General features: G+C 32.9%; 2 protein-coding genes across 2 annotated transcripts; both read right to left on the reverse strand.

Annotated features, from left to right (window-relative positions):
- Positions 1 to 498: 498 nt before the first annotated feature.
- Positions 499 to 8,933, reverse strand: RPA1 (replication protein A 70). Its single transcript, XM_085194538.1, has 11 exons — positions 8,655 to 8,933; positions 8,053 to 8,300; positions 7,710 to 7,973; positions 6,391 to 6,553; positions 5,509 to 5,713; positions 5,050 to 5,162; positions 4,685 to 4,756; positions 2,502 to 2,656; positions 1,896 to 2,157; positions 1,355 to 1,549; positions 499 to 840 (listed from the first exon to the last, which is right to left on the reverse strand). Exons 1-11 carry the CDS (start codon positions 8,685 to 8,687, stop codon positions 730 to 732), a joined length of 1,821 nt encoding a protein of 606 aa, XP_085050664.1. The 5' UTR covers positions 8,688 to 8,933; the 3' UTR covers positions 499 to 729.
- Positions 8,934 to 10,460: 1,527 nt separating this feature from the next.
- LOC146533875 (glutathione hydrolase 1 proenzyme-like) lies at positions 10,461 to 24,780 on the reverse strand. Its single transcript, XM_085193844.1, has 9 exons — positions 24,643 to 24,780; positions 15,996 to 16,160; positions 15,252 to 15,659; positions 14,292 to 14,492; positions 13,723 to 13,978; positions 13,279 to 13,469; positions 12,411 to 12,651; positions 12,149 to 12,262; positions 10,461 to 11,581 (listed from the first exon to the last, which is right to left on the reverse strand). The coding sequence occupies exons 1-9, from the start codon at positions 24,648 to 24,650 to the stop codon at positions 11,426 to 11,428; spliced, it is 1,740 nt and encodes a 579-aa protein (XP_085049970.1). The 5' UTR covers positions 24,651 to 24,780; the 3' UTR covers positions 10,461 to 11,425.
- Between the last annotated feature and the right edge of the window lie 41 nt (positions 24,781 to 24,821).

The raw sequence follows: 24,821 nt of genomic DNA on the forward strand, positions 1-24,821 counted from the left end.
TCACCACCTTCATTTTAATTTCTCAACTCTGGGAAAACAAACGGCAGTGTTATGCGCTGCACAATGTTTAAAAATTGGTTAGCTATTTTGGTGCAAGTTCTTAAATAATTTTTGTCAGTTTTTGTTCTATAAATATTATCTTGTCAGGACACGAACCGTACCCTGGGGTGCAGATTCACTGCAATTGAATAAATTTATTTTTCATCTGAGGTTAGAGAAGTAGCAGGAGAGCTCGGTTGACCTTTGAAAAGACAGTATCAAAGATACAGGAGATCACATAAGCAAGACGACTCCCTGGAGTGTTTGTATGAAGAGCTTGATGATAGTGGACGAGGCGAAAGAGGTATGCGCTTGGCACTCCGTTTAAATGGACTCTGTCATTTAATATACACATCGATTATTGAGTACTTAATTACAATTACAATGAAAATAGCATGTATGTACAAATTATCCCAAGCAACATCATCAAATACAATATGTTTAATAAAAGAAATATAATATAATTAAAATTTTTATTACAAATTCAAATATTTGGAATATTCTTCGAACATAAATATATAAAGAGCATAAGTATCGTAACATAATTTTAAAATTAAATATTTATTTTTCATTACAGTTGACGAAAACACAATCATGATAAAATACGTTAATATTATGAGCCACTAACTTTTAGAAGTGACATAATTACAAGAGAAGCCAGTTCTTTGTTAAAGCATTATAATTTTTTTATTAAATTTCAATTCCGCTCAGAGCTTTAATACTTTTGACGAGTTTTGAATTAGCATCTTTGTAGTCTACAGGCTGAGCAGTCATCACAGTAGTCTTCAAACGAGCTTCATCCTGGAAAAAAACATCTTATTATATATATAGAAGACATTTAAACATACATATATTTTTTTGCTATTAATATTTTTCAGTGTTCAGGCAGTACTCGTTTTACGACGAATCGTTATCGTACAGCAGTCAAAATTTTACACCATTCCTCTTTTTAAGGGGATTACAAATTATATTAGTACTATATTTTTTTGGAAACCCGAAACAGCTTCGAATATTTTTCATCTGGCTGTGATCACGGGCATATCGGTGTAGCGTTTGTATTGTATTTTAGTATTGCACGCTATTTAGTAATATTAATAATTATTACACCACTGACACCATTATTAAAGTGAACGACCTTAAATATGTAGGTAGGATACAATCGCAGGCACACACGCTACGTCACATCGTCCCCTCCGGTGGAGACGGCTAATTTTTCATAATACTATTACTGAATCATGTAAAAATAATTGGCTTACAAAATTACAACGTTTTACCTCTTAATAAATGTAATAATTACAAAAAATATTAAACTCACACTGTAAGTCTCCATTTTAGTTCTAAATCTAAATACAAAAGTTTTGAATTTGACTTCTTCAAACAGCTGTGCGTACGCATTCTTATCGTACTCCAACAATTGTCCGATTTCCGCCGCAGTTTTGCCGAGCATTGCTTCGGCCGCTTCGTTAAACGCTGTTATACGCTCATCGCCCGTTGGGTCTGATACGTTAGCCTGGAAAAAAATGTTTTTTAGCTTCACGCTATATTTCATAAAAAGTAGAATATGCAGAGGGAACCTAATGTTAATACACTACATTTTATACACTCTGCTGAATTTTATAGAAATTGCAATTTGAGAGGCGGAACTCAACGCTGCGCCTGGTATTATTACCAGAGTTTAATCTGAAAATGGAATGGAATGAAAATCACTTATTCTCTGTCAATGAAATCGAACCCACAAGCGTTAACTGTCAAGTTTAAGATCAGGAGAGGCGGATAAAATATAGTTATATTATATGTTTTCATCATATCTTATGTCAGAAATATATACATTACAAATAAAGATCACAAATACTAACACCAAGTAGCAGCCTGTGCTTATAATTGGGGTACTCTCGGTTACACTTTTCACATCGATACGATCCATTCTCCTGGTCAACAACTTTCTTATTGCAGGCATCTTGAGGGCAAGCTTTGTAAACTGCGTTATCAGAAAACGTGAAAGTTAGGACACCTAGCAGATTGTAATAGTCCCCTTTATCGCCTCCGCCCAGTCGTTTTGCAGCTGCTTCGCTGAATGTCAGCCATTCACCACCACCGCCCATGCCTCCATCACCCGAGCTAGAGAAAAATAAAATAAATAATCATAAATACACTATTTTTTAGAGTGCAAAAGGAAATTTATTATCAAATTTTACTACATTTAATTAAGCAACCACTAAGGGGCCAGATATAAATCACGTCACACATTATTGGGGAGGGATTCTAAATTTCTTGATGAAAGGGCCGTAAAGGTAGGGAGTAGAAGGGAATCTCACAAATATAAACTGCTGTGAGAAGAACGGAATGTGAGTCAAAAATCATGAAATTAATGTAATGTAACTCATGGATGTCTCGTAACTAAAACCAAATATGGATGAAATTAGCATATCGTAAAATTAGAATTTGGACGAAAATCGACTTACCGTGCAGATATATTGGTGACGCTGGCCGTGGCGCCCGCGCGGTCGTACCAGCCGCGCAGGTGGTGCGCCTCGGGCAGGTCGGGCTGCACGCGGAGTAACGACCCCGCGAGCAGCGACAGAGACTTGCTGCCGTTGAACTCCGACACGCGAACACCCTGTATAAAAAAAAATTCAAAAATTCAAAATATTCTTTATTCAAATAAACTATAAAAGCACTTTTGAATCGTCGAATGTACATGTCAACAAAAAGCTACCACCGGTTCGGAAGGCAGTTCTGCTGAGAAGAGCCGGCAAGAAACTCAACAGTTGCTCTTTTCAAAGTCAATGGTATATTTTACTATTACATTAGCTGGCAGCTGTCCTGCCTGACATTCAATAGACATTAATTCCATACATGTTTATCCTCTAAATATTCTTGAACAGTGTAATAAGCTTTACTTGTTAGAATATTTTTTACAGATATTTTAAATTTTGATAGTGGCAAACTAAGAATACACTGCGGAATTTTATTATATACACGTATACTCAGCCCCATAAAAGATTTATTAACTTTTTGGAGGCGAAAACTAGGAGTAACAATCTTATCTTTATTTCTCGTTTCTATCGTATGACTGTCGCTATTTTTTCTATGACAATGTATATTTTGTCGGACAAAGAGAATATTATAGTATATAAATTGGGAAGCAACTGTAATAATACCTGCATCTTTGAAAACATCTCGCAGAGAATCTCGAGCTCTTAGATTATAAATATATCTCACGGCTCTTTTTTGGAGAATAAATATTGAATTGATATCTGAAGCACTGCCCCATAGCAGCATTCCATAAGATAAAATACTATGAAAGTAGCTAAAGTAGACTAGTCGGGCAGTTTCAACGTCCGTCATTTGTCTTACTTTCTTAATTGCGAACGCGGCAGAGCTGAGTTTATCTGCAAGTGCTTCCAGATGAGCGTTCCACTGGAGTTTGGAATCTATAGTAACACCTAAGAAAATAGCTGATTCCGACACATTAAGAGGTTCTCCTTTAATTATTAGATTAAAATTATGTTTTTTAACATTTGGTAAAGCAAACTCGATGCATTTCGTTTTTTTTGCATTTAACAATAGATTATTAACATCAAACCAACGAAGAATATGCGATAATGCACTATTCACTTCGTCATAGTTTATTTTATTTCTGTCAACTTTAAATATTAAAGAGGTATCATCCGCGAAAAGTACAATATCACATATGTTCTTCACATAAAAAGGCAGATCGTTAATATAAAGAAGAAATAAAAGGGGACCAAGTATAGATCCTTGTGGAACGCCCATCTTTAGATGAGATCCAGATGATTTTACATTATTTATACTAAACTTCTGGATTCTTCGGTTTAGATATGAGGCAATAAGATCAAGAGCAGTATCCTGTATACCGTAATGATATAGTTTTAATAACAAAGTTTCATGGTCTACACAATCAAAGGCTTTGGATAAATCACAAAACACTCCAATAGCATTCTGTGACTTCTCCCATGCGTCATAAATGTGCTTTAGGAGTGCAGCACCCGCATCCGTAGTGGACCTACCTTTGGTGAAACCATATTGCTCACTATGGAAACAATTGTTAATATTTAAGAAAATTGTGAGCTGGTTAAATATTATTTTTTCAAATATTTTACTTAGAGACGGCACTTTACTTATAGTGGACATATACATACAAACATATGTAAGGTTATACGGCAGTACCCCTGTATAGTACATATAAGATTTACTCAATATAACACAGAAATAGTTCAGTTTCATTATTTTCAGGTTCACGCTGTATCCTGCAGAAAAATGCACTAAGCAAATGAAGACAATTCGTTCCCTAGTTGCTGCCCAACTTTTAAGGTTAATCCTCTTTTCAAAGTGAGGAAATAAAAACAACCATAGCGTGAATGAGCCCCATGCCAGATGAAATTCCTCTTTGCCATGATGGGACTATTTAGTAAAAAGGAAATAAGACTTTATCAAAAATATTAAATTAATAGACACAGAAATACTTACATTAGTTGAAATTTTATAATTTCATAGAATGTAATTATTTATCAAAAAAATATCTTATGGGTTTATATTAAAAGGAAGGAAGAAAATAATATAAAATTGAGTTTCGTGTAAGAAAAAAAATAATAATAGTTAAATAATTTAAATAATTTTATACCTTAACAGCAACAACAGGTGTACTGCTGCCATCGAAGTTCTCAGCATCACTGCCCCACAGAGTCAGAGTTACCTAAAGGAATAATAAGAAATTGTTTATTAAAACCAATTAACAGCATAATTATATATTTTTAAAGTTTTATAACATTTAGCAAAGGAAATAATTTTTTAGAATTGATCAACTTATGATTCCGAGAGGTGTTTTAATTTTTATACAATTTCAAAAAAAATATTTTTTTTCCTAAGCAATTACAAATTTACAATTTTTACTCAGTCTTTAAAATAAAATGAAAAGATATATTAAAATAATTTTCTATTATATTATAAAATTAAAAATTAAGAAAATTTGTTATTAAATATACATACACCTGCACCAGATGAATCAACAAGTGTAATTTCCCTCTTCTTAAGCAACTTTCCTGTACTTTTTGCAGTTAATTCTTGCACATCAGATGCCATTTTGCACACTCCAATAATATCTAAAAAATATATTTGGATAAGGATATTTATAAATATATGTAGAGAAAACAAGGTATTTACATTTACCTCCACGCCGTATCTCGCATAGCAGGTTAGGATTGACCCTAGTGGTAAAACATTCCAATTCCCACTTTTCGCCCAATTTTCAAGACATTGATTGTTGAGTGGTAGAACTCAATTTTACTATTTTTCATTTATTTAATAACTAGTATTTGCTGGGCCTTGTACGTAATTATAACGGATTTATTGTTTATTACAGATATCTGATAGTTTTCATTATCCAGTAACAATTACTAAGCTCCAAAAATCCATAAACAAAACTTAATAAGCAAAAAAATTACTCACCTAGCAAAGTGTTAGCAGGTTTATCAACTATATCAGTAATGGGCACGAAGTCGTACTTCACGGTGGGCATAGAGGACGCGTCGTCCATACATTCCGCCACTATGGTGTTAGCCGTGAAGGTCATTTCATAGTCATTCTTTAATGTGGTGAACTGCTTGTTTGCTGTCTTCAGTTGACAGCGACTTATGTAGTAAACTTTGTCTATCTAGTAATTAAAAAAAAAGTTTTGTTAGTTTTCTGTTGTTTCTCACACAGCAGGGTATAACCCAAAAGACTTTTTCTTCCTCAATTTTCGCCAAATTCTTGAAGTGTTGGGTGGTGAAACTCAACACCACATTTACCTCGATACAACAGCGAGGAATTCAAAATATTAAATATTTCATTTCCCTGAATGGGAATCAACCCACAAAAAATATATATTAGTAGGATATTTTTGGGGAACATAATATAAAGTTGCTTTAGTTGTTCTAAAACATTGTGATAAGAATTGAGCTACAAGTGGTATGATGAAAGAATATTTGACTTTACCAGAGAGATATAGTTTTTTTGCATGTACGTACTATGAGCATAAGTCATAGTCATATCACATTCAGGGAGTTTTCATCCGAAGGTTCACTACTTTATCATAATATGCATTATGGGATTGCTTTACTATAATTACATCCATTTGTCTGTTCTGCGTAACATTACACTACACTTTGTCTTGCATAGAAATGAAAACAATTCAATAGAACTCACAATTTCTGTGTCCTATAGCTTCATTATAAGCTCCATTAATGTCGAAACATATAAATTATATTATTATACATTTAATTCAATCTAAATACATTGATCCATTTCTAAGATTTCTTAAAAAACTGAACAGCTCATAAAAAGTAATACCTGAATCATATCATAGAACTTATCGCATTCATTTTTAAATGCGGTCGCTCTTATTTCACCGCTATCATCGCATAAGTCCATACTAAATAGTTTGCCTTCGCCCTTTGCATTGCTCCAAGTACGTATCGCTGATTTATTCATCACTCGCGCCTTTATTACCCATCTAGAAAGAAAAAAAATATTTACAATTTTTTTTCAACTTCACGCTTTATTCAAGTTCTTACAATTTTATCGTTTGCTTAAATTATTTTCGTTTGTCTTCTTTTTAATTTGGCAAAAAAAAATCTATTGAACGTGTATTTAAATATTTTTTTGATGCTGCTTAAAAATAGTATACAATTAATTACCAATACGCACTAGACTGTTTCTCCATTTTTTCAAATATAAGTCATCAGATCAGTTACATCCATTTTTTAAAAAAAATACGAACCAATGTTACCTATACTTGATTCATTATGGCAAGAGACAAAAGGTAAACATGTCAAAAAAAGGTTCTTTTACATGACAGGTTTGATGAACTTATTATATTAATTTTAAAAAATATTCATCTATGTATTTATGGAAGTTATATATGCCTTATTATTAATGTTTCCAATGATCTTAGACAACAATATAAAATGTTTTTATGCAAGTTATATTATTAATTACCAATTCCCAAACTAATAATTAGCACATATTCTGCTAGGATTATGAAGTACATTCCATCATGTTAAATGCTTCAATATGGTTTATTCTGTAGTGTAGCTATAATGTAATACACAATTTTGGATATTTCCCTTTTACCACAGAGGCGAATCAGCAGGTAAAAGCTAGCTTCCCACCAATGAATAAATATTAAGTATGCTAATAATTTGTGAACTCCTTGCAAACAAAGTATGCTTTAGCAAGGAAATAGGTTTAAAAATATATAGGTCTAGTAGTACACCATGTAAATTGTGTAAAATGTATAATAAAAACAAAAACAAACAAGAACCATTATCTAATATGATATTAATGCAATAGATTATATGAAAAATACATATTTTAATATGACAAAGTAGCTTTTAATATGACTCACATAGTTCATTTCCTGTGACATCATACAATGATAATAACATATAATAATTCATTCAGCGTCACTTTACCTTCATGCCAGAGCAAGGAAATGGAAATAATTCCCAGTGGGAATTGAATACTCATTTGATATGTCAACAGTATACCAACTGTTTATGCATACCAATCAAAGACTTATCTTTCAAAGATTTATTAGTTTAATTTTAAACATAAGCATAATAGTTAACCTATGACTTATATGTAGACTTGCAACAACAATGACTTACTTGTTTTGATAAGGACTTAAACTTGCAATAGGATGAGTCATTTGAGAGCTAAGAATACTTGAATCCAAATTGGCTCCCATGCTGTCCATAGGTTTTGGTGTATAAACAGTTGGAGCTGAACTTTTAGTTGGCTCAAGCTTAACAGGAGGTGGTGGTGCCGCTGATGATGAAGAATCTTCACTCAAAGTTTGAGGATTACCAATTTTCTTTCCTACTGCAGAGCCTGGTTCTACAATAGTTAATTCTAGAATAATCATAACCCGTCTGAAAAAAAAGAAGACTGTAAGAGTATTGCAATAAAAATAAATATATACATTTTTATATATAATAAATTTATACATACTTTTCTTTGTTGCCAGCAGTTTTCAATACAGAAGTGATATATTTATCAATTTTTATAACAGAGTAATCTGAAAGCTCTCCTGTAATAAGTTTATCATTAAGCTGTGTGCCCAACATTGCAAAGCTGTGAGAATGTTTTCCATCCGATACCAATAACCTGAATCTCTCATTGGCACCACTACCTTGAATTTTCTTACTACCAAGTACTTGCATTATTGGATTATCATAATTTCCACCTCTCATAATAACCTACACAAATAATAATTAGTTTATAAATAATAAGACATTAAAAAATATATAAATATAAAAGCATTATAGTTACCATTTAATCATTCGGAATTTATTAATGTTATTTTCCTGTAGGGTATTTCCTACATAAATTAATGTAAATGCAATACATGCTGCATCGTTAAAGTTGTTTTAGATCTTATTTTAATTGAAGCAGTAACAATTTATAATCTCAAGGACACAAATACAAACTATTCAAGTATGTTTTTAATAATATTTAAATAATATATAGCATAAATGTGCATGTATTTGAATTAGTTTTCGAAATCGGATAGATATGGTATTTAATGTAAACATGTTAAAACATGTTCTTACCTCCAAAGAGCCTTCTGATAGCTTGTTACTCATTTTGAAGAATGGTTTCAAAGTAATGTAATCTAAATGAACAGAATAAAGTGTACGATTTGTATATCTATGTAAAATCAAATAAGAAAATAAAACACCAAGCAAATGAGACTTTAAATATGTTCAACGCAAAGAACGTATATACCGGCTAAAAGTTGGAAAACAAATGTCACAATTCAAATGTCAATAAACAAGAAACATGATTCGATTTTGACGTTATAATTGTATCATTGTCAAATGTAAATATAACTAATAAATGGCGGGAACTGACTAAAAGGAAATGTACCACAGATATTTTTTCTATCAAAGACAATTTAGCTCAACAAGCGTCCACAAGCTGCGGCTATAGTATATGGGGTCATACACAAATCGCGACCTAAATGTATACGAAAAAAAAGTGAAATATTTGTTCAAAATCTCTCTCATTTAATTCTTATAGATTAACCTAATACAGGAAAAATATGAGACCATTATTGGTTTTCGAGAAAGATATTTGACGCATAATTTTTTTGATTTGATTTTTAATATTTTAGACATAACAATAGCAACTTTAAACGGTAATAACTGTAGAAATATTAACTGTGTCGCAGTTATTAGCTCCCGCCTCGCAGCCGGTGAAGCTAATATGTAAATCATCTGCTGGTGATGATGATCAATGTCGATCAATGTTTTGTTTAGCTCTACTTGTCTCACGTCTTCGTTTTTTCTTCTCTTCATTGCTTTAGTGCACCCCAGATCTTTTTGAATAGGGCAATGTGGCTTGAACAATGTAAAAAAGGTAGCTAAGCTAAGATTTCGTTATTTAAGGTAACAGAAAATATGTCAACAGAAAAGATTTTCCAATCGAAAATCAGCAATGGTCTTTAGTTTTCAAGTATAGAGAAATGGCAAGTGAGATTTCAAAAATACTCCTTTAAATCCATTGTGCCTATATAATTACAAATATAAGTAGCACATACTTACCAAAATACACTAAAAATAGGAAAGATGCATTGATCTTTTACAAAATGAATAAAATACACGATTCTTTTTATTGGAATATAAAAATACACATCCGTCTTGCGTAATGGGTGTAAGCAAATTATAGCTGTCTAATATTACCAAATTAAAAGATATTACATTTAAGGTAACTTTAGTAGAATTTTTTTAAATGCATATTTTTTGGACCACAGAAAAGAGTCAGTGTACGTATACGTGTAACAGCTAGTTTATTAAAAATTATAGTAAAAAGGCTGAAGCACATTTTGGAAATTATCATTAAAAAATCAACTCAAGTAAAAATCAATTCTACGCTGAAAATATGTGTGATTTCGATGATACGGGCGTAATAACTTAAATTACAAATTTTTGAAACTATGAACTACGAATCTGATCATTCCACAGAAGGGGACAAATGATTGAATTTGAATTTTTTTCTTTACATTTTTTTTAAATTTTGATGAGTAGACTATCCACATATCATAAGGCATAGTTAAATTTATAATGAAAAACCATTCTATTTTCTTTTATTTGTTATAGCTATTGTAATATAACACTCATATGAGTATGACCCATATCTACTCTACTAGTACTCTGTACTTTTTTTTTAAATATAAAAAATCTTATTAGCAAAAGTACAGACGCAAATAATGTGTAATATAAAAGATAATATATTCTAGCTTGAATTACTTAATAAAATAATTAATGAAAAATTAAATTTGAAAAAAGCTTTTCGATTGTTCAAAAGTTGCCTTTATTTACTTAAATAATTAACTTTAAACGAAATAAAAAGACCAATAACCAATATCTAAATTTATTAATTTATTTATAACTAAACAACATCACAAATAACAATATTCACATTCAAATTCATACTGCCTTGTAGTATTAAGTAGTGACCTTCTCGCGGCTTCACCCGTTTGTACTACACAATTATAATTTTTTATTTATCTAAATTATTTACGTGAACTACTAACATCATATTTTTAAAGCCCATATCTATACATTGATTTCAGCCAATTCAATAAAACAGTTATTTTCTAGCATTATTGTCGAATCCAATTCTTTATGATGACTTACTTTTTTTATTTAATTAAGACTGATTAAAACTTTAGATGTTAAGAGAATATTGCCAAAACAAATTAGTCGAAATTGCATTTAAACCGATTTAGCTGTTTTTAAAATTAGTGTGAGATTAGCACAGATAAACCGACAAAGGGACAAACGGACAGAAAATTTTGAAAATCATTGTTTTGGGTTCTATTAAATTAATAAATGCCCTCAATAACAATTTTTCTTTTTTATAACAGTGGTGAGTTACAGTTTTATTATATATAATTATTATTTTACCACTGTTGTCATCTGTATAGATGAGGTAAAATAATTGGTAAGACCACACGCTTATTGTAACCATCTAAAATTTATATAAAACAAACTACTGTACTTATGTTAAAACAATATCAACTGGTCAAGATTTAAGTATTATTTGTTCTATCTTACAGCCCTGGGATTAATATCATGATAAAACGATATTTAAATGAAAATCCATATCATAAACTATTACTTGGATCTATTCGTACCTATATAATTTTACGAAAAGGAAACAAATCACAATGCATGAATGAATGTACATTTCTTTACGACTCACTAGGTATGATTGTGTTAAGAATTGTTAGCAATATAAAATATGTGGCACAGTATTGCAGAAAGCCTACAAAATGCTGTCGTTCTAAATAAATAATAGTAACATAGTATGTTTGAGATCAAAATCCGTCCACACTGCCGATTCTTCTTTTGTCGGTATGAACAGATAAATGGCCATCGCTGTCACGTTTAGCGCCATTCATTGCCGCAAATCCCGCTGTGCGTCCACGTTCTGTAGTTGCGTGGCCTCTCGCCCGTAAGGAAGCTATCACTTTCTGAAAGAAAAAAATTGATTCTATAATGGTTTATGGATAGCACTTGAAAACTTAAGACACTCTTGTCCGTTATCTGCTTTCTCTTCGTGGTAGATGAAAATAATTTATTCTTTCTGGTAGGGATAGTACTCATAACTAGGTATCTCGCTTACAGACAGGTTTAAGGTCCACTGCTATGAGCATACCTACATATATAATTATAATATTACAATATAATTATTAATAACGTTTGGATCAGCTTCACGCTATATCCCGCAAATAGCACAGGAGGCCGAGGGAAACTACTGTTAAGATACTCCATTCCCCACTTTCCGCCGAATTTATCGAGGCTTTGCGTGTAGAGTGACTGAACTTAACGCCAGGTTTTTGTCTTAGTGCTAGAGCGAAGAAATAAAAGTATTAATAAATTAAATAATAATCATTCCCTCGAGTGGAGATCGAACCCACGACTGAGTCCTGAGTCTGAGTTTTGATAAAGGTAGATAAAAATGGTGACCGTTAAAAATTTTGTTGGTCGACAAATATTATAGAAAGGAATAAAATGTCATATATCGGCATAATGCTTACCGGATCAAAGTCACTTTCATATTCCACCTCCATTGGAACAAGTTGGTGATGCAATCGTGGGCGTTGTATAGCATCGTTGAGGTCATCACCTTCCAACATTGCGTGCATTGCCACCTGATTGATTGAAGAATAAAATTATAATCATTTTAGAAATTAACATAAAAATTAAAATGAATCTACTTATTAATATAATTAGATTTTTTGTAATTATTTTTTCCAAAAGAAATCCGATCAAAAAATAAACCGTTACAAAATTACGAACCAAGGCGATTTGGGTTGTGATCTTAGTACCACCAGCTGCGCCGATCACTAAGTCTGCCGATTGGTTCCTGTAGAGTACAACGCTCGGAACCATAGAGCTTAAAGGCTGCATTCCTGGTGTTAGCATATTTGCTGGCGAGGGAGGCATTCCGTATGAAGATTCACGATGTGGTATTGCAAAATCATCCATTTCGTTGTTTAATATGAAACCGAGGCTTCTGGATCTTCGTTGTGAGCCCCAACTAGGGTTTTAATATTTAATTTATGAGCTTTATGTTGAATACTATTTCTTAATACTTATTTTACTATTAAATATATATAATATTAAAATAAAACAAAAGTTATTTAATTTTTTTTCAAAATAGGTAGAGGGTACATGAGAAACTGATATTAAGATACCCCTATTCCCCATTAAGATATTTCCGTTCCTCACTTTCCACCAGGAGGCATTGCGTAATGAATGGTGAAACTCAACACCGCGCTTTGACTGGTTACCAGAGCGAAGAAATGAAAATATTAAATATTTCATTTTCTGAAGTGAGCCTCACTAATATCATTTAATCTTATCTTTACACATTATCCTTGGTACCTAACCAAGACAAGGCAGGGGAAAAGAATCGTCAAGCACTATAGTTTTCCATAATCACTGATCTCTTTATACTAAATCCTACCTCTTTATATCAATCTGTGAAAATAGAGTACTGATGTTAGAAGGTTTCTAGCATAAACACTCTTTTTTCATCAACCAATCGTTGGTCAACCAAAAACAAAGTTGTGTAATTTTTCTTTTGACATTTACTTTTGCTATATATTTATTAATATAAATGGATATACTTTAAAGAATATTAAATAAAAAGTATCATAATTACATGTAATTGATAGTGCTGGTAGCTGAAACGACGCTGCCATCAGGTGCGACGACAACAACATGTGCAGTTCCGTGGTCATCAGCGCCTTCAAACAGAGCTCCATAATGTCTCCAGTCGGAGAACGTGCGTGTATCATCTATAAGATCTCGAAAGGATCGTGCCCACGCAGCATCACTCAAATTTCGTTCCAACTAAAAATAAACAACAAGAGTGAAATTATTGTCCTTTAACAATACAGCAATATTAAAATTAAATATGGATAATGTAACGGTTGGATGGTAGGTTTGGAAAATTTCTAGGCTTTATTTGAGCTACAATATCTACCACAGTATATTTTATCTATAAATAGTTATTTTGCGGTGCGTTATTTAAAAATATATATATTTTATACTTTCAAATAACTCTAATATTCCTTAGTAACATAACATGTTTGTTTCTGCTAACCTCTTTAATATTATATGGTACATTAGAGTGTGAAGGGTCGCCGAGGCCTGTGCGTTTTGCGTACGCGAATTTGAATGTTTCTACGACGCGGTGCCAATAGAGGTTGGACCCTAGAGTTACGTTCGTCCCGGCGCCGATCCAGTCCCTCATTACGTTGAGCATGAACGCTAGGACGGAGCCTGAGCCGGGGAGGGGCACCGAGTAGAGCGTGTGGTCGCTCGACAATGGAACTGCGATGGGATCTTGCCATTCTGGTCTAAAATAAATAAATAATATCTTTAATAAAAATCTTATATTTCAGTAATCATATTTTATTTTTCATATTTTTGCCTATAATTTAACATGTAATAAGACAAATCTAAAGAGTTTCCAATGTTTGCATAGTTGAGAATTGCAATTAAAATACATTATTATATGAGGATCGAAGATATATTGCTTAAAATTTTTGGAGGTGCCATGCTCATTTCAAACAAACTAAAACTTTGTGACGGAATTAGGATCCCTCTCATCTCTATGATTACTTACAGAAAGTATGTATTAAATATTCGTATTTTCAATATTTCACTCACTGGTAATCCCTGAGATCTTGCTCTGTAATGATGCCGCCGTAGTTCTGTATTTCTCGCGCGAGCGTTGCGGTTAAGGATCCATTGTGTATCGCCTCCGGGCCCTCCTCTGCGATCACTTCCAGAGTGCGCGCCAATGTTGGCTCGCGAATCAAGTCGCCTTCGTTCCAGACTTCGCCTGTTTCTGGGTTCACGTAAACTTCCCTTTAAAAAAAAAAAAAGCCTTTAATGTTTCATATAAGTATTTCGGTGTCGAGGCAAAGAGCGGCGTTGAGTTCCGCCACACAGAAAGTGGGGAACGGAGTGTCTTAACACCCTCTGCCTACCCTGCTGTAAGCGGGATACAGCGTGAAGTTGATTTTTGTTTTTTATGTTTCACATATATTATTTCAATATCGTCATATAGTACCTACCTTTACAGTTTAATCTATCCATACCTATATTATAAATTCGAAAGTAACTCTGTCTGTCTGTCTGTCTGTATGTCTGTCTGTCTGTCTTTTACGCAATCAGGGCCAAACCGCTAATTTAATTGTGATAAAATACTCATATAGAGATACTTGGGGGTCTCAGGATGAACATAGGATACTTTTTTTTTCGATATATATATATATATATATTAAAATACTTATGTACTTATGTATGTTTATAACAACCGCCGTTGCTAAGCAACGATTTGCAAAGTTTGTTGTTAGAAAACGTCACCCAAAATGAGCTTGCTTAACGCATCTCTATTGAAAACTGAAAATAATTTCATAAATATATTTAATAAATATTCGTATAGTACAAGCGGGCGTAGCCGCGCTCGGGTCCACTAGTCTACATATATGTAAGTAATACGTATACTTAGTATATACTTATTTATTTTGACATAGTCTGTTGGTTGAAAGTACGTTCTCTCAAGAAAACACTGAGCTCTTGCTTAGCAATTTCTATGTACAGTAATTAATAAATGATTATCACCTCATAGATGGTTCGTCTTGGATTCTGCTGCTGTAGGATTTGAGGACGCGTCCCATATATTCGCTGACGCGGTGTCCTTTGCGGCAAAGTTCTGCTGTTGGTCGCACGAGATCTGCCCACGGTAGGTGTCCATACTCCCGATAGAGGGCGCCATATCCTCTGAGTTCTCCGGGCACGGCGATGGCGAGCCCGCCTATAGTTGAGGAAGCGTTCGCGAACATGTTCTGAGTCGTCGCTGCTGGAGCTCGTTCCCGAGCGTTGAGAACTCGTACCCGACCCGTCCTCGCGTCGTACACCGTTGCCAGAAATCCCCCTCCAAGCCCCATGCATTGTGCGCAACCGATTCCTTCACAAAATAAGGTTGCTATTGCTGCGTCAACTGCCGATCCGTTCTTTTCCAATATAGCACTATAATGAAAAGAATAAACATGGCATTAAATTATGATTTAAACTAAATTTTCAAATATATATTATAACTTCACAATATATTGTGAAACGCTGTTCAAGCGTTTCCTCTTACCTCGTAAATAAAAAAATAAAAATGTGATTTGGAAACAAGTTAACAATATTATAATAAATAAACCATAAAGTTAGCTCATTCTTGATTTACTTTATGTTTACATTTCATTCTGCCATGTGTGCGATATATTTATCTTGTCGGTATATCATTTAAGTAACTAGCTTAGATATTTCCTTGTTTTAAAAGCATTTAATATGATAAAACCAAATTTATAAATTTATTACCGTCCAACAGATGCGCATTCGTATCCATTGGCGGCGACGACGGCGCGGCGGTAGCGTATCTGGTCACGGCCGGCCCAAGGCTGGAGGACCAGCACCGCCACCAACGCGCCCACAACCAGCGCCGCCAACACGCTGCCTACCAGCAGACACCTACGTGACTTACAGCTGAAATCACGACATAATAATGGATTAAACTAATAATCGCATTACATTAAAGAAAATCCTTTAAATACGAGTCGGACTCGACCGAGGCTTCTGTTCCAATTTGAGGGTTGTAGGTCAACTGGAAATACAACTTATAAAAGTTGACAAACTTAAATTTGCGCATTTGGGCATAACTCATTTTGTATGAATTGCTATTTTATACCTATAAATTTCCACTTTTCGACCCCCTTCGTGCCAAATCTCATAACTGTAGGTCCATGGGAAGTATGTATTCTATTATAGGTTTAGATTACTGGGCAAGTTTCATACAAAATGCGGTGCATAAAAATCTTTTCATTGTATTGACTTAGAATCTTGACTTAGCTTTAAAGGACCATCATGGGCGTAGGAAGTAGGGGAGCCGGGTGGGTCGTACCCACCCCAGAATAGTCTGGTGCCGATCCCAGAAATTTTATATACAACAAAATTTGCCTCGAAAAATTAAAAAAACAACATTTACACGAATATGTTAGTTTAAAGCTAAAGTCCAGTCCAGTTTTACCTATATTGATAAAAATAATAATAATTTAATTTAATAACGAACCTATGAGTGAGGATCAAACCTACATCCTTGATTTGTAGATTGCATAAATTACAATTGTGGATTTTATAAATTATAATATTTTTTTTACAGTAGGAAACTAAATTCCTGCAGCTATTGACTTTCACGGACCTTCGTCGTTTCAAAGCTAAACAGAAAACCTGGAGACGTATCGATGAGCGGTACCGTTGTATGGTTATTAAAATAATTAAATAAGCTATAGTAATAATTCTAGCTAAAGCTATTTTCTTAATTTATTAAACTATTAAAAATAAAATGTCATATTGTGAAAAATATATTTATTTTAATTACTAATATATTATTTTTCAGTCGCACACGTAAAAAGAATAATATAAAGTACCTAATGTAGGTACTTATGTATTACAGCGCCATGAGTTATAATTGGCTTCGAAAGGAAAACAATGATTCTAATTAGGAAGGTACTTTCCTGATTGGTGTTTTGTTGTAAATACTCGTATTCTTCTTTAATGTTTAAAATGAAATGAGATAAGCAAACATAAATATATTAATATATCCGAAGTAAATTATTTTAAGCATTATAGAATATTTAAATGTAAAGAATATTTAAGAAATATTTTAAAATATATTTTTTACATAATTATTATAAACGAGAGAGAGAGAGGGAACGAGACATAGAGAAACGAGAGGTAATTTTAAAAAAAATACTTCTCGTTTCTCTGTTGTTATTCTCGAAGAATACTATATTCTTATTCTTTTAACTTTTGTAACAATGTAAGGTAAGCTTGTAGGTTAAACAATAGCCAGGTTAAACATTAGTTGTGTCACATAAATTATCTACCTTATTTAGTCACGCAGATGTTGTTGAAGAGATTTCTGCCATAAAATTTAAAGTATACATTGATAATATTTACTTTATTGGTATGGAGGATGATTTAATAATCACGAAAATAATTTTCTATGAATTTATGTGGCACAAACGTTTGTGTTGTCACTTTGAGTTGTTTATTACTCAGTGACAACATAATCAAACAAGAACATATAAATACTATAAAATAATATATTTAAAACAAAATTCAACATAGACAAGACAAACCAACCATACATAATTGGTGTTACGTGATAATATATTTTTTAAATCTATATTAATAATATTTTATCTTATTTTCATGTTTTTTGCCGATTGATATACAGAATATACTTTTATTAAATAAGTGAATCAATTTTACATTTTTAAATATAAATTATTATATTTAAAAATGTAAAATTGATTCACTAAACTAAAAAAGATACATTTAAAAATATAAAAAAAACACACTTCCGAGGGCGGGACAAGGGTCCAAGCCATCGGTGGCTAGGGCTCCAGAGAGAGGAACCGCCGCACAATACGTGCCGTCTCAAGTAATACTGCCTTCTGTATCCGGTTCTTGATCCAACAGCTAAGCGATAGCCTCTTAAGGTGTTGGTCGAGGCTTTTCGCTATTAAACCGTTAACCGAAACCACTATCGGCACAATGATAGTCGCATTGACATCCCACATGGCGGTAATCTCATGGGCTAGGTCCAAATATTTAGATTGTTTTTCTTTTTCGGCCTTCACGAGATTTTCATCATGTGGGATAGTAACGTCAACAATCACTGCGTGGCGCGCCGCTCGGTCTACTAGTACTATATCAGGTCTATTGGCAACAATATACCTGTCAGTAATAATAGACCGATCCCAGTAGAGCAAAGCACAGCTATTTTCAAGAACAGACATGGGATTGTACCTGTAGTAAGGCACCTCCAATTCTACAAGGCCATATTGAAGAGCAAGTTGCTGGTGTATTATCTTGGCTACTTGATTGTGTCTATGCAAATACTCGCCATTAGCAAGATGAGAACAACCAGAGACAATATGTCTGAGGGACTCCCCTGGTCGATGACACGCCCGGCAGATGTCGATAGTGCCATCTTTCATAATATGTCTCTGGTAGTTCCGTGTCTTGATAACTTCGTCCATAATTGCACAGACAAAACCTTCAGTTTCTTCGAAAAGATCCCCGAACTGTAACCAACATAATGATGAAACAGTATCCACGTCCTGGCCCACTAGGGCTCTATGGAATCTACCATGCAGCTCCTTGCTCTTCCATACAGCCATGCGATCAGAAGTAGTAAGTACTACAGGCCGACGCCAGTTCTCTTTGCCCAAGGAAAGAGGAGTAAGGCCTTTGTCAACTGTTACCACATCCTTGTGCATATCCACGTCAATCTTGAGAAAATATTCTCTAAGACTGCATACCTCGTGGTTATGGAGGTTCTTGACATTCAAAAAGCCACGACCTCCACACTTACACGGGATATACAGTCTCATTACAGACGAACGCGGATGGTGCATTCGGTATGTCGTCAACAATTTACGTATTTGGCGATCTACGGAGTCTAACTCAGTCTGTGTCCATCTTACAATGCCAAAAGTATAGGCTAAAAGCGGCATAACCCAACCGTTGAAAGCACGCACCTTGTTGCCACCAGATAAAAGGCTGCCAAGCACTTTTTTCAGGCGGCTAAAGAAACGCTCCTTCACCAATTGTTTTATGCTCCGCTCATCAATACCCAATGCTTCAGATATTCCAAGATATTTATAAGTCTCACCTTCACCAAGAGTTCTGAAGGAAACAGAATCTGAAATGCAAATATTATCAGATCTGATCACACTCCCCCGCACTACATGCATGCTAGCACATTTATCGACGCCAAATTCCATTCCTATATCACTACTAAAGGTTTGTGTTACCTTTAGTAGCCGCATAAGATCAGAACGTTTTGACGCAAATAATTTCAGATCATCCATGTACAGCAAGTGAGATATGACCTTACCCCCCTGGCGAAGACGAAAGCCTAAACCTGGATCCTCTAACAAAGTGCTAAGAGGATTCAGAGCTAGGCAAAACCATAAAGGACTCAGACTGTCACCCTGAAATATACCCCTCTTTATCCTTATCGGTTCAGACGTTGCAGGAATATCACACTCCCCTAGATGACGAAGGACAGTGACCCATTGTCCCATACAAGCCTCCAAAAATGATCTCAAAGTAATATCAATCTTATATAACTCCAAGACCTTCAAGAGCCAAGTATGTGGCCTTCTTATAGTCTATCCAAGCAGTAGTGAGATTTTTCCTGTTCCGCCGATTGATATTATTATTATTGTGTCGTTACACAAAGTACCACTCAATACCACAATTCCTCCATCTAAATATTTAAAAAATCTTTCATTATAGATTCCTATTAATTATTGTGAAGATTTCAATGCCATGTTTTCTAAAACGAAACATTTCTTTCTAGATGTTTTGTCGATTTAATTTAGAAACAATTTTAAATTTATTAATAATTTATATATACAAATTTTAATTTTTTATTCCTTATATATATGTATCCAATCTTTTTTTCTATGACGAAAAGATATGCTAAAATGCTTAAAAAAAGATAGAATTGTAATTAAGAATATAGTTTTAATATACAATTCATATAGTATTCTTGTACAATCATTCTTATCAGTGTATAGACATACAAGCTAATAGTAGCTTAAGACGCTGATACACGTGAAAGAATCATAGATAGAGCGTCACTTAAGAAGCTCCATAGATAAGAAATTTTGAAAGATTAATTCGCGCTTTATTATTAACGCGACGGTTGTGAGTTCGATCCCCACTCGAGGAAATGGAATATTTATTTAAATTTATATTTTCAATTCTTCGCTCTGATGTCGAGGCAAAGTGCGTCGTTCAGTTGAGTAGAATACCAACACGTAATGCTTACAGAATTCGGCGGAAAATTGGGAACGAAGTGTCTTAACAGTAGGTTCCCCCTGCCTACCCCGCTGGGTGCGGGATACAGCGTGAACCTGATTTAATTTGTAATATCTAATTTCCACCATGACTTGTGATAAATTCTAATTAATCTTTTCGGTAGCACTGGCGTTACATAAAAGTGTTTTATTAACTCAATTATGAACTACTTTAGCATCACCTTCTTACAAATTGTAATAATATTATGTATTTGCAATAAACTTTACCTATCAATTATCATAAATATTTTTAACAAGAATCTAAATTAATACCACATGAAATAATGATAAATTAAAATCGTTATTGTCTTCATAATACATTAATATAGTAGGCAATCTATTTACAAAGCTGTTGTAAATTGTAACCGACATGGTATTAATGATATTTTTTTGCCATTATAATGTACATTTTATTAAGCCAAATAGAAATGAAACTTGATATTCACTATAGCGAAAAATTTATAGATGGATTTATTAAATACTACTTATTAAAAAAAATGTCAGTTAACACTCCTATTAAGTCCACGCTATCATAATTTTATTGTTTGGTATTGTTCTTATCGTACTTCACTAATGCTATATTAAATAATAGATATAGTAATATTTTATTGCTATAACATTCTACGTTGTGTTTTTAAATGTTATAATTAATTTGCTACATTGCTTATTACATTTATTCCTGTTTCTACAATTATTATTGAACAAAAACAGATCCTATAAAATAATTTTCTAAATTAATGTAAATTCAAGTTTCAAATAGGTATTTGTTGAGAAAAGCGTAGCGGTAGAGTCCCGCTCCCGACATCGTCAGGCGAAAAGATTAAAGTTCATCACCTTTATGCAATCTATGTACTAAATAATTATTTTATTAAATCACAATTTAAGCAATGTATTTCTTTGAAAATAATCACTGTCAATGGCGAAAAAAGAGTGCCTGAAATTATTCAGAACGTACATTATTAAACATTTTACATAAGTTATTATACTTATTATTAAACATTTTACATAAGTTTATAAACATCTAACGTGAGATGTGTAATGTTTCACATGAAACTAACGACCTTTTATTGCACTCTTCTAGCAATACCTTACTTATAATTACTAACTATAATTCATGTTTAATGGCGGCCACGTTTAACTTGTTTTTCAATAATTAATTACAGTATTATTCCGGTTTCAGGTACGAATTCGCGAGGTTATAAATAAATTAAAGAATAAATTATTCTGACATCGCAATCTCGCGACGAAACAATACGAGCTTACCTAATTTAATTTAAATGCTCCGACGACATTGGCATCGGCGTCTATTTCGCAGGGACCTATGACGCGTATATAGGTACCTACATAATGTAAACTGACCATGAATTGACCTACTGTCTAGTAACGTACAAATATCTGGATATTTAGTATTATAAACGACCATGTAACAATCGGAAATCTGTGTCATTATACAAATCCACAGGAAGTAAGTACCTACCTGAACTCAATTTGTAATATATCGACATCGACATTTTTATAGCACATTAGCATGTTTGTATATTAACTTCACGTTGTGTCCCGCATATCCCGCACGCAGCAAGGTGAACGCCACTGGTTGTGGGATCGGTTTCCACTTGCGGAAATGAAATACTTTTTATTTCTTCGCTGTAGTGTCGAGGCGAAAGCGCGGTTTTAGTTCGGCCTCTCAACACGCAATGCCTCCAGAGTTCTGCGTAAAATTGAGAGCGGAGTATTTTAACACTAGGTTCCCTCTGCCTAACCTGCTACATGCGGGATGCAGAGTGAAGCCAAAAAAATATTTAAGGATCTTTGAACCATAAATAAGATATACAATTTTTAAAATTTAATAATTTACTTTTACTAATTAAATGATAAATTAAATTGTAGCGTCACTGAGAGTTGTAAAAGTGAGGAGACCTTATCACAGAACTACCTAACGAATAATAATTTGCTAATCTAAATCTTTACCATGACTTTCAAAATTTATTTTTTTAATTAAGGACAAAATTTCTTTGTTGGACCTATCTACTACATTGTGGTAAATAAAAAATGGAGATCATCAGAAACGAAATAAGGTCAGATTTAAAATAAATAAAACTTATGGGACCGTAGAGCAAAGAAATTCAACGCACAGTCTTCGACACTTGAGCTTTCTCTCACTATCTCCCTACCCTACTAAACCTACGATTACTATAGTTGGCAATAAGAGCCATATAAGCATTTTTCTTCGCCATGCATGTTAGATATACTATGCGTCAATTGGCGAAACTCAACGCCGCACCTCGACATACCAGAGCGGCAAACTTAAATATATTGAACACTCTCGATTTATCGCTTCTCTTATTTATATGTATCTTCTGAGTAAATAATATTATTATTATTTTATAAAACCTAAAACTTTCTCTGTGCATAAATCCGATACTGGTGCGGAAAGTATACTGATAAGTACGAGAGGTAAATGAAGCGAAATTTGTATGATGGTTATTTTGGAAGTATTAAGGTACATAAAATAGTACGAAACTACAGAAATGAAGTAAAATCAAATTATTAAATTTTTGAACCTAAAATATTTTATTCATTTTACAAAACTATACTTGGTCCTTTGAAAAAACATAATTTCATTTAATACAGACCATTCTCTCTATATAGTAAAAACTATTTAGCACTTTGTAATGTTGATAGTATAAATTAGTATTATGCTTTATCTAAATAACTATGTATATGCAAATGATAGTTATCTTTATCCTTTAATATAAATTAATATCATTATATTTTTTGCGAAAAGATAATTTAAATGATACCTAAATCTGATTAAAACTAATGAAAACAAAGTACAGTCGCACAGTTATTTTTTTATCAATAAAATCATAAAAGTGTTTATAAAACTTTGTAATATTTATCTATGAATATAGTGACGATAGTTTAGGCTAAAAATGTTTATTAATTCTAATAGCTTATTTATTAAAGAGGCAGTTGTAGCGCTAAATAAATATAAAAAAGAATAAATGAAATAAAATTAAATGTATACTTATAATAAAATCGTAACTAATCGGTGACTGTTCATGCAAGATATATAATAAAGAATGCTGTTAGTGACATTTAATAAAAAATAGAACCAAAAACAAGATTTTTTTGTTTCTCAAACTGCCTAACCATTTTTATTGCAGTTTACACTATTCGCAATTTGACTCTAATATTTTGGTAAGCTTCCTTTAACATTTAGATTTAGTTTTACTCTATTAGATCTAAGAAAGTTGATAGTCATATAGATTGTAAAAATACTGCCTTAAAACATACTTCTCTCCATGTATGTGTACTGTAGTAACTCTACTTACATACACATATTTACCAATAATTATAATTGTTACATGTTTAGTTACGTATATATATTTATATTTAATTAATCTAAAAAATATACAAGCTAATATGTAATTATTCGAATTATTTTACAATAAATATTATTTTCTAAAAATAATTTCGCTAAAAGTGATCACATCCTTTTAATGAACGTGATAAATTCTTATTTAAATTAATATGTCAATATTTAGTTTGTTTATGACGAAAAAAACGGTGGCGCTGAATTTCGTCGAAAGTGGGGAACGGAAGTGTCTTAATGGGAACATAGTATCTTAACACTAGGTTCTTAGGTCCCCTTTACCTCTTACTTTATTATTCAACGATCTAAAATCTTTACAGATCTGTAATAATAATAATAATCTTTACGATATTGTAGCCTGATGTATTAAAATTTTCATCGAAATTTTCAGACGTCGCTGTAAGAGCCTACCTATGAACTTTATTATTTATTTAATAAATCTAATCGTGTATTTCAAGCGGGCAAAGCCGCGGGCGGTTAGCTGTCAATAAATCAATTAAGGTTTTCTACAGTTTTATAACATACAAATACATTTAAATAATATATCTTATAAGTAGCGGTAAAAAAGCTTTGGTACTTTCCAAAATTTTAATCTGCAATATTAGCAATAAACTAATAAAAAAATTTAATGATCATATACAACAAGTGAGTTGAGCCGGATATAAAACAATTTAACTTATCAACACATGGTATATATGAACAGGTAAATTCTCACCTAAACATAGTTGATAGTGGTGCACGTCACACCGTACTCACTGTTACATACAAACTGCGCGCGCGCAGATCGTTAGAAGGTCGGACTGTTGGTTGTACATTAAGCAACTAAATATTTCTTAGCTCTTGGATCACTGACGTAACTATTTATTTATCAGATTTATCGACTTGGTGAATTAC

This window comes from Heliconius melpomene, chromosome 12 (assembly GCF_056956725.1).
Source record: "Heliconius melpomene rosina isolate 202511_hmr_F chromosome 12, ASM5695672v1, whole genome shotgun sequence".
In the NCBI taxonomy this organism is placed as follows: Eukaryota; Metazoa; Arthropoda; class Insecta; order Lepidoptera; family Nymphalidae; genus Heliconius; species Heliconius melpomene.

Excerpts from the sequence above, each read along its gene's own strand:
- RPA1 (XM_085194538.1), bottom strand. The coding sequence starts at position 8,687 with ATGAGTAACAAGCTATCAGAAGGCTCTTTGGAG. Across the intron at positions 4,757-5,049 it reads TTGATTCATCTGGTGCAGGT|GTAACTCTGACTCTGTGGGG; the intron begins GTATGTATATTT and ends TTATTCCTTTAG. Across the intron at positions 841-1,354 it reads CTAAAATGGAGACTTACAGT|GATGAAGCTCGTTTGAAGAC; the intron begins GTGAGTTTAATA and ends GTTTTTTTCCAG.
- LOC146533875 (XM_085193844.1), bottom strand. Across the intron at positions 15,660-15,995 it reads GAATGCGCATCTGTTGGACG|TGCTATATTGGAAAAGAACG; the intron begins GTAATAAATTTA and ends TTTTCATTATAG. Across the intron at positions 11,582-12,148 it reads ATGAAAGTGACTTTGATCCG|AAAGTGATAGCTTCCTTACG; the intron begins GTAAGCATTATG and ends TTTTTCTTTCAG.